The sequence below is a fragment of the Plecotus auritus genome (assembly GCF_963455305.1).
Source record: "Plecotus auritus genome assembly, chromosome: 12".
NCBI lineage: Eukaryota > Metazoa > Chordata > Mammalia > Chiroptera > Vespertilionidae > Plecotus > Plecotus auritus.
Genome location: NC_137778.1, coordinates 9,318,655 through 9,328,453, shown reverse-complemented (window position 1 = coordinate 9,328,453; position 9,799 = coordinate 9,318,655). Strand labels below are relative to the sequence as shown.

General features: G+C 53.5%; 1 protein-coding gene across 1 annotated transcript in view; it reads right to left on the bottom strand.

Moving 5' to 3' along the window:
• Nucleotides 1-288: 288 nt before the first annotated feature.
• The window catches only part of MFSD4A (major facilitator superfamily domain containing 4A), a 28,220-nt gene continuing 18,709 nt past the window's right edge, over nucleotides 289-9,799 (bottom strand). The window contains exons 7-10 of the mRNA XM_080648911.1: nucleotides 8,172-8,319; nucleotides 4,916-4,986; nucleotides 3,667-3,787; nucleotides 289-2,547 (exon numbers count right to left, since the gene is read on the bottom strand). Coding sequence (XP_080505037.1) covers nucleotides 2,492-2,547; nucleotides 3,667-3,787; nucleotides 4,916-4,986; nucleotides 8,172-8,319 — 396 coding nt within the window. The 3' untranslated portion in view covers nucleotides 289-2,491. The remainder of the gene's footprint in view (nucleotides 2,548-3,666; nucleotides 3,788-4,915; nucleotides 4,987-8,171; nucleotides 8,320-9,799) is intronic.

The following is a 9,799-nucleotide window of genomic DNA, read 5'->3' as shown; positions in this document are numbered from 1 at the left end:
CTCCGGAAACGGAAAGTCCGCAGCAGCCTGGAATCCCCGAACTCTTAAAGGAAGATCGGAAAACTGAGTGTGCAGCCTGGTGTCAGCACCCACCCGCCTCTCCTCATTCTGGTCCTACGAGGGAATCGTGGTTCTCAGTCCTATCTGGTGAGATTTTGTTTCTTCTAAAATATTAGCCATGTGAACTCGCACTAGGATAAAGACCCGTCTTTAGGGGAACATTTGGTCATTTGTTTCTGGGGTTATGTAAAAGGATCAATTGCCCTTGATAATAGATAACACACTTACTCAATTTAAAATGTTTTATTTTAGAAAAGGAAGTCTTAAATTTGTCTCAATCTTGTTTTCTATAGTCACAAATTAATCTTGGTCATCGTAGATATAGCCACGGATTCTTCTTTCTAACTCTGTATAAAAAGGATGTTTTCTTGGAAAAAAAACCACAAGAAAAATACAGCTGTTTTCTTTTTGTCCCAGTTAGGCACTCCCGGAGTATTTACAGACATAGTTAAAACTATACCCCGGCACCACCAACTTTCAAAAGAATTTGGATCTGTTTGACTTACCATAAACATGTAACAAACATATGAACAATTTCTAAGCTGCTTATGAGGAGGTTTTATAAGCAATTTGTCGGGCATGTGATTAATTCCACAAATTCACCAAATTTTTTCAGAATTCCTTTGAGGTAGGGCAATTCCTTCTAGAAATGTCACTTTACAGATGACAGAAGTGAAGCTGGAAGAGCCTCAGTGACGTCCCTGCCCAGGGCCACAGCGAGAAGCGGAGGCCGGATGTGATCGCCACTCGGTGCTGCTGGCTGCTGACGGCAACGCCTGCAGGCCCAGGACGCATCTTTTCATGTCGGGCATGCGAACTGCATTCCTTGGACAGGTTACTGCGAATCATGATCCACTTCCTTTTCATAGGTGTTCATGTGTATACAGAGAAAGAGCAGGTGAACTAAATACAGTCCCCGGGACAGCCACGTCACGACTTAGTCTCAGGGCTCACCCCTCTCCAGGCCGCCGAGAGGGTAGAGCTACGGGACTTGCTCTGGACGGGCAGGCGTGGTTACACTCTGACAGGCAGGCACGGCTTTCAGGTACTGTGCAGCTTGGATTGCTCAGAAGTCCCGTTTTTGTCCAAGAACTTGACATTGGTATACAGGCATACCTCATTTCATTGTGATTCGCTTTATTGTGTTTCACAGATGTTGCCTTTTTTTTTTTTTTTTTTTTACAAATTGAAGGCGAGAGTCTCCACCAGCAAAAAGATTGCAACTCACTTGTGACACTCGCTTTATTGCGATGGTCAGAACTGGACCCGCCATATTCCTGAGGTATGCCTGTAAAGAGTTGTTTTCTCTATAGAAGTAAAGTTTAAATTAGATATTTTTGAGAAATTCTTAGAGCCGTTTCTACACCTTTTATAAGCTCTAGTCAGTGTCAGTAAAGAAAAATGGAACATCCATCTCATTCTCTCAGGCAACTTCTGGACCAATTCGCATTGGTTTTTAGCAGTGGTGTGCTGGCAAATGTTTTAACACCTGGATCTCCCAGGGAGAAAAGCCATGCTTTGTAGCTTTTGCCAATTTCTGTGGTGTAAATACTCCGGCTCTGGCTGACCTTGAGTCAGCAACACCTTATCACTGAAAGTGATAGTGTTTCTACAATACAGATACAACAGTCATCAATTCCTCCAAGAGCACAGATATAGAAAAATCAGGAAGTGATGAGTTTTGAGTAGGCATTACCTTTGTTTTTAATGTAATTGTAAGTTTCTATAATTTAAATTTTAATAATGGCCACATTTAACAAACAGCTCTCAAAAGGAAATTTTAACCATCAGCCTTTTTTCTTTTATAAACTGGTAGGAGCTAGACCAGCATACCACTGAATTAGTGTCCCGCAGAAAGCAAGATTCACCGTTTCCTTTTGCTGTTTTAGATCACGGATGAGCTACTGATACCAGCAGTGGGAATTTGAGGGACTTTGGACTATGAATAAGGAAAAAGCACACAAATCCTATGAGCATGCCACGGAATAACTTGGGGTTTGTTCTAATTAACTTAAAATAGATCTACATAGAACAACGATCATCAAGTTTTGTAATTTCAACCTGTATTTTCAAAATCATCTAAGAGTGATCTTCAAACCCGGGGTGTGGTCCGTGCAGGAGGCGGCCAGTGGAGTGGAGTGATGATTGTCCTCCTCCTCCCCAGGCAGGCATCCTGGACAGCTCTGACCAAGTCTCCCCAGGGAGGAGAAAAGTCACCGGAATAGCCGGGTGAAATCCTAATGATTTGCCCAGGGGGGACCCGGATACCAGAACTCGATTTAATTTCTTCTATGCCAGTATTTAGTGGAGAAGACCTGACCCGGGCGCCAGGGGATCGATCGCCTCCGCTTTCACCCAGCTTTCTTCCACGCTTTGGTCTCTGCTGGTGCTCAAGAGGCCGGAGGTCTTCGCCTGCCTCCTTCCCCCACTTCTATCTCTGGTAGCACTCGGAGCTTTCCATCCCACGTGGTCGGTCCTGGGGAGGAACTGCAACAACAACAATAAAAACCAGGCAGCACTGTTTACGCGGCTCTGATGGAGCTGCAACCAGCGCTGGTTCCGAGAGCTTCCCCAGCCTTTGCTTCTCTGCCGCTCGTGGCTCCTTAGCGAGCCAGGTGGAAAGTTAGACCTACTGGTTCTGGCAACTGTTGGTGGAGGCAGTTTGTTGAGACTAGTGCCTGGGGCTTAGGGACTATGTACTTCCTTTTGTCTCCCTTGATTAGAGAATTTAAGTGTCACTCATTTGACATTCAGCAAACTCTTCTTGAACGTGGGGCCTAAAGGAGGGCTCTGTGCTGAGTGCTGGACCAGACGGCTGCTGGTACCGGCCACCTCTCAGCAGGACTGTCATTAGAGCTGATTGGGGGACCCCATTGCTCTTCTGGGCTTTACACTGATTGCTTACAGCGGGCATGTGCCCACCTGCTGAGAGAGGACTGTGGCTGCCCGTCCCTCCAGACTTTGCTTTTCATGGGGAGGACGAGGGCTCTGCCGGGCACCTTCTCTTAGGACCTGGCCACGTGCATGGCTGAAGCAGTTGCGGGGACATTGAGAGCTCTGGGTGGGAAGGCAGGGGAGGGCTCCAGCAACGAAAATAGCTTTGGGCCTCCCCCAGCCCGGGTTCTGCCGCCGGGAGACTGTTAGCTGTGCCTGTCCTGAAGGAGCTTTTCTTTGCCACTTGGCCTGAGCACTTCTTTTTGACAAAAAGTTTGGACTTGAGTCAAAATCCTAAACTGCAGAGAGAGGGCCAATTGGGCTGCTGGGCTGAGTTCCAGCCAAGGAGGCAGGCTCTGCCTCTCAGGGCCCCGTGCAGGCCGGGCGAGTCCTGGCCTGCGGTCCGTGGGATGCAGGAAGCCAAGGTCACATCCACGCCCCTCTCCTGTTAGAGAAACCATGAGCCAGCCCCTCCTCGTTGCTCCTGCCCTGAGAGCAGACAATCGCCTAGCAAAGCAGGAAGAGGGGAGAGGAAGCTGCGGAAAAATAAACATTTCCTTGCATTTTTCTTGGAACAGAACAGCCCTGGTGGCGTGCTGAGGGCCAGAGCATCTCCCACGTCCTCCCCTGCTCCGTCTTCCTCCCCTTGTGTAGAAACAGCTTCTTCCCTACCTGATGAGAGTCCAGGGTGCATCCTGTGGAAGAACAGGAGCAAGATGTAGAAGGTGAAAGCCAAGCAGGCAAAGATCACGCCGCAGACCAGGAAGCTGTGGCTGCCCCGAGCCTGGAATACCTGCCAAAGGGGAAAGCACAGAGACGCAGGCCATCAGAACCTCACACGAAGATGTATGGGCGGAAGCGGCCTTCGCGGGCCCTTGGCAGGTTTTCCAGCCACACCAAGGACGGTCACCCCGATAGACAGGAACGTGGGCAGCAGGAACATGTTGGCCTTGTTTCAAGGTCATGTTTCTGGAGGAGACGGAACTCCTGCTCTACAGCAGGGGTCGGACCCGGGGACCCCGGCAGTCCCTTTCAGCTCTATGCCTGGAACCTTCTGAAAAACATCCCTATCTTCCTTACAACACCAGTCACTAGGTGTTCCTCTCCCCACAAGGCCTGTCCAGAACTTTGCAGAGGACACACACACACACGTCCAAGCAGCATATGGAATGAATGCCCATAGACGCACCACCAGCTTCAGCAATTAGTACCAGTTTCCCCCGTGGCCTCCACGAGATCACACAGAAGCCCATCCAGGTCCCCTCGTTTGCACACACACGGCCCTGTGCGCTGCAGCTCCTCCCCGCCCAGCAGGCCAGGGCAGCGGGCAGGGGAGCAGTGTGGAGGGGACTCTGGAGACGGAAAGACCTGGGTTGGGAGTCGTCCCGACAGTCCCTAGAAGTGTGATGACTGAGGCTAGCTGCTTAGTTGATCTGCGCTACAGTGTGCTCCACTGCAGAAAGGGGGGTGACAGTGTCTACGCTCTAGTCTTCAGTAAACAGCAGGCTTATTTCCCCTGGTGAACACGTGCACGGTGGGTGTGGGACAAGAACTGGAGAGCAGGGCCAGGGTCTTGGCAGGCAAGCTGGCCCTTTGCAGGTGGCCAGAGGCTCTGAGAGGCAGGCTGAGGGAGTGGCCGGTTGAGAAGCGACGGACAAAGAGCTCTGCAGCTCGATCCATCCCAGGCCCGGGAGCTAAACGTTCCCACGGGGCCCCCTGGCCCTGCTCCCAGACATGACTTGTGTTTGTGTTGGACTCTCGCATCCCTTCCCAGCTCCAGGTTCCCCGTTTGGGAGGCTCAGCTTCCAGGGCTGGCTCAGCAACGGGGACAGGTAACACCGAGTGGGCCCTGCTTGCCTTCCCACCTGCTTGAAGGAGCGCACCCCAAGTGCTCCTCCTCCCCCCAGAGTTTTCCACTTACCCAGCCAACCAGCATCTGGAGGGACATCTCGCCCAGTCCTGCCCCGGTCACCAGCACTGTGGTCGCACAGCCTACCAAAAGAAGGCTCGGTTTAGCGAGAACAAGTTAGGAGACAGAAGGCAGCCGGCGTGATCCAGGTGGTTTCTGGGAAGGGCCGGAAAGCAGCATGGACTTTCCGTCCTAGGAGGACTTGCCATTCCTAAGGTTTCTCAGACTTTAGCTCTTAACTGGGCTTTGAAAATGCTCAGGTCCCGCTGTCGTTACGACTCCTCCGACCTTCAACTGTTCATCATTGCCTTCGTGGTAAATCCCAAGTTGCTTAGCCTGGCATTCAGGGCCCTTCCCAGTCTGCCCGCCATCCACCTTTCCAGAAAGACCTCCTGACCCCAGGCCCCTCCACTCTGGGCAGAATGGTGTCCTGGCGCCCTGGCACTGCCCTGGCCAGCGCACCGCTCACCAGCCTGGCACCGACTTTCAGAGCCCACGCCCCGCAGTGTCCCCTGCAGCTCTGTGACCTGAGGCAAGTTCTGTCCCTTTTCTGGGCCTCGGTTTCCTTCTGTGAAATGGGCGTCGCAGGGTTGCTGTGAGGGTCCCTGGTGCGAGGCATGGAGTGCTGAGCACAGTCCTGGACAGGGCAAGCCCCGAAGCCAGGCCGGCTCTGCTTAAACCCTCCAACGCGGCCTCAGGACCAAACCCGAGTGCCGGGCGGGGTTTCCAGGGCCCTTTATAACCTGTGCCTGGGGAGAGCGCAGACCCACCTCACACCCCCTGCTGGCAGGCTGCTCTCCAGCCAGGAGAAACCATCGGCTTCGCACCTGCCTGTGCACTCACACTCACCACCCCCCCTCCCCGCCCCGGTCCCACACGTGCATTCGCCCCCCCCCCTCCTCCTCCCGCAAACTCCTGCTCAGCTTCCAGTCCTGCCTGGATTTCCTTCTGTTCTCTCCTCATCCCATCCCTCAACTGGGTTAGCTGCTGCTCCTCTGTGCTCCCTCAGCCCTCTCATGCCCCTCCCACCCCTCCGGGATCTCCATCCTTCACCAGCATCTCCCTCCCTCCCAGCCTCGCCCACCGGGGTCAGGCCCCCAGAGAGGATGTGCCTGGGCTGTCAGTGCAGTGGATGCATCACTGCTTCATTGCATTGTGGCGGACGGACGGACGGAAGACGGTGTTTTCTGAATACAGCAGGTGGTTTCCTCCCTGTCTCTGTGCATTTTCTCTCACACTGGCCACTGCCCCGCCCCACCCTTCCCTGGAATGCCTTTCCTTTTTCCTTCTGCCTTTCCAAATTCCGGGCCAGCTCACGTCCCATCTCTTCCATGAAGCCACATCAAGATTTAACACTGGTCACTCCCTTCTCCGAATCCCAGTGGCACCCACTGTCTGTTCCACCCATTCGAAAACCTTCCAGGACCTTCTATGCATCAAGTACTGTGATGAACACTGATGAATAATTAGAGTTAACATATATATTGGGCCCCTGTGAGCCAGTTAAGCTGCTAAGTCAAGAGCTTTGCATTCCCTCTAATGCGCAAAACAATCCTCACAGGGAAGTGTCGGCATCCCCACTTTTCAAATGAGAAGACAGGCTCAGAGAGGGGAAAGAAATCGAATCACACCAGGCCACAAAGCCAGAGAGGAAGGCTGGACTGGTGCTCAGGTCTGCTGACGACCTCACAGCCCTTGCCCCGGCCCTTGTCCCTTGCTGGTGCCCCTGGGGAGTGTGTGGTCAAGGAGAAGATGCAGATAACTAGGTGCAAAGCCTTGAGGGGATCAAACATGAGAAGCAGGGACAGAGGAGAGGGTACCTTTCAGTGGGGATCAGGGAAGCTTCCAGGAGGGACGGAGTCGAAGACTTTCCGTGCAGAGGGTTCATGTGCCGTCAGGGAGTAGCCGGCCGGAATGCCGCCTCCGAGGGGAGCAGGGTGGGAGAAGGCGGGGAAAAGAAGAGAGCTCCACGGGAAGATGGAAGACGCGAAGGCCGGGGCCAGCTGTGTGGAGGCAGCCCCTCTGTGGCAGCGTGAGTGGCCCTCGCCCTGGCTCCACCTTAGAATCACCCGGCAGCTCTGACCAGTGGCATCAGACTTGGAGGGGAAGCCCAGGTGCTGGGCTTTGTAACAAGTGCTCCAGGTGAGTCTAACGGGGAACCAGCACAGAGAACCTCTGATGGGGGCAAAGGTGAAGGCCAGGAGATAAGCCAAGGCAGCGATGGAGGTGATCAGACACTGGGGAACGCTGGGTACTGTTAAAGATTCCTAGCAGGCAAGTGATGAAGGCCCGAAGCAAGGCAGGGTGGGGAGAAATGAAGAGAAGATGGGTCTGAGGGATCATCTGCAGGCAGAACCAACCACTGTTATTACTGTTAGACTCTAACACTTGCTGATCACGTAACACTCTGCGGGATGTACTGTGTGACATACGTCACCATTATTTCCTGACTTCGTTTACTCGCTTGAGGTTTGGGGGTTATCCTCAGGTTTCAAGGGTAATCTCATTGCCACGGAACAAAGCTGGGTGTAGTAGTAGCTCTAACTGCTCTGACCCCCTCCACCTCCCCACTACACCAATTTCCCCCCTTCCTCCTCGAAAGAAACCACCCATCTTTAATGCTGCTTTTCCGGCACCAGGCCTAGAGTCTAGGCATCTCCAGGTACTTCTAAAGCAGCGGACGCCAACCTTTCTGACCTCACGGACCACCAGTGGTAATGTTAACTGTTCAAAACCAACTATTTTCCAGGAACTCGTTTTACAAAAGATTTTCGCTACCTGCATTTGAGACAAGGCTACAGAAAGAGCAGGAAACGAGTGAAGAGAATTCGAGGTCTCTGACATCAAAGAAGCTGCGTCACAAGCCACAGCAGATGTGGGTGCTGCTCCAGTCCTCTGTGTGGAGCAGCACCCGCGGGAACAAGCGAGGGGGCGCGATTACTGCTGAGGTGTCAAACCCCTCTCCCAGCCCGTGGCTTCTGTGCTATGGAATGTCCATGCATGTTACACAAAATGCCAACTGGGGGTCAGTAGAGATCACTATGGGGAAAAGGAAATGGGCGAGAGAAACGTACTGCTTCTCTGAGGCCTGAAATCACACAGAGGTATCATGTTGAGCAGGGAGCCCCCTGGATCAGAACAACCCCCCTGCTGAACCTGTTCCCACCAGTCAGGAGCATCACAGAAGACGGGGGGAGGGCGGGAAGTGGCCCCCGGCCAGAGGGAGCGGCCCGCCCCTGCGCTCAGCCCTGCTCACGTGCACACTCACCTCTGTACTGCAGAATGTCCTCCGTGTAGGCCAGCATGCTGGGGAAGGTGCTACTGAGGAACAGGCCCAGGCAGGCTGTGCCCACGAACAGGAAGATGACGTTGTAGGAGAAAGCGAGAAGCACCAGGTGTGTCACCACCGCGCCGATCTGTCACAGCGGTGACAGAGGTGATTAGAAACTGGGAAATGCCGGGTGTCCATCAGAGAGGAAAAACCTGGAGGAGTCGGTCCCCTGACCTGGACAGTGAGGCCTTAGCAACAGCGCTGTGGCCAGTGTGCCACCCTGTGGAAGATGTGGGGACTGCACCTTCCGTAGTCCCGCCTGCCAACCGAGCCCAGAGAATGTGAGGCCTGGAGAAGGTGAGCCCACCCAGCCGTCGCCAACAAATGGCCTACCACACTCGCTCAAGAAGTGCTTGGTGAGGGGCCGTGACTGTCCTCAAGGTCCTGTCTGTAAGCACAGGGAACTCCATCCAAGTCATTAGCTCTGTGCCTGCTGGCTAGAGGCAGGGGTCCCCCACTCCTCACGAAGAGGAACTGCTTCTTCCTTAAAGGACCCACGTTTGCAGAGGAAGCCCTGGTAGCAGGAGAGGAGGTGGTGGCTGCAGGGTCCCCAGCGTCCAGGAATCCCGGCAGGACTCCCAGAGAGGGTCAGCGGCTGTGGCAGGCCAGTGTAGCTCCCCCCAGATTCGGCTCAGACTCACAGATGGTAGCCCCTGTGATGCGCTAGGGCAGTGGTCGGCAAACTGCGGTACGCGAGCCACATGGGGTTCGCGAGCCACGGTTTGCCGCCCTGTTGACTGATGAGTTTGCTGACCACTGGATAGGGGCTTCATCACAAGGAACAACAGCCTGTAATTATTGGAATCGAGAGTCTAGGTCAGTGGTCGGCAAACTCATTAGTCAACAGAGCGGCAAACCGCCTGTGGCTCGTGAGCCGCAGTTTGCCGACCATTGCGCTAGGGGACCAGCAATCTTCCTAGTTCAGTCAGGGGACTGCCCATGGGAATGTTTTTGGTAAAACAACCCTTTAAAATTTATTTTAAAAATGTGTTTGTCGCCCTGGCTGGTTTTGCTCAGTAGATAGAGCATCGGCCTCTGGACTGAAGGGTCCCAGGTTCCATTCCGGTCAAGGGCACATGCCTGGGTTGCGGGCTCGATCCCCAGTGTGGGCCATGCAAGAGGCAGCCGATCAATGATTCTCTCTCATCATTGATGTTTCTATCTCTCTCCCCCTCTCCCTTCCTTTCTGAAATCAATAAAAATATTTAAAAAATAAAAATGTATTTGTCAATATTGACTAATTTCTATGCGAAGTGCATCTGGGCCCAGCTGGTGTGGCTCAGGGGTTGAGCATCAGCCCGGGCGCCAGGAGGTCACCAGCTGGGTTCCCGATCAGGGTATGTGCCCGGATTTCGGGCTCAAGCATACAGGAGTCAACTGATGTAGCTGATAGATGTTTCCGTCTCTCTATCCCTCACCCTTCCTCTCTCTCTGAAATCAATAAAAGCATTTTTTTTAAAAAAAGCAGGTGGGAAGAAACCCAGGCAGCAGCGATTTGGAGCCGGAAGACCCAGTCCCCTCCGTCTGGCCTCGGAGTAGCCGATCTCGGATTCCTAGCCTCCTGC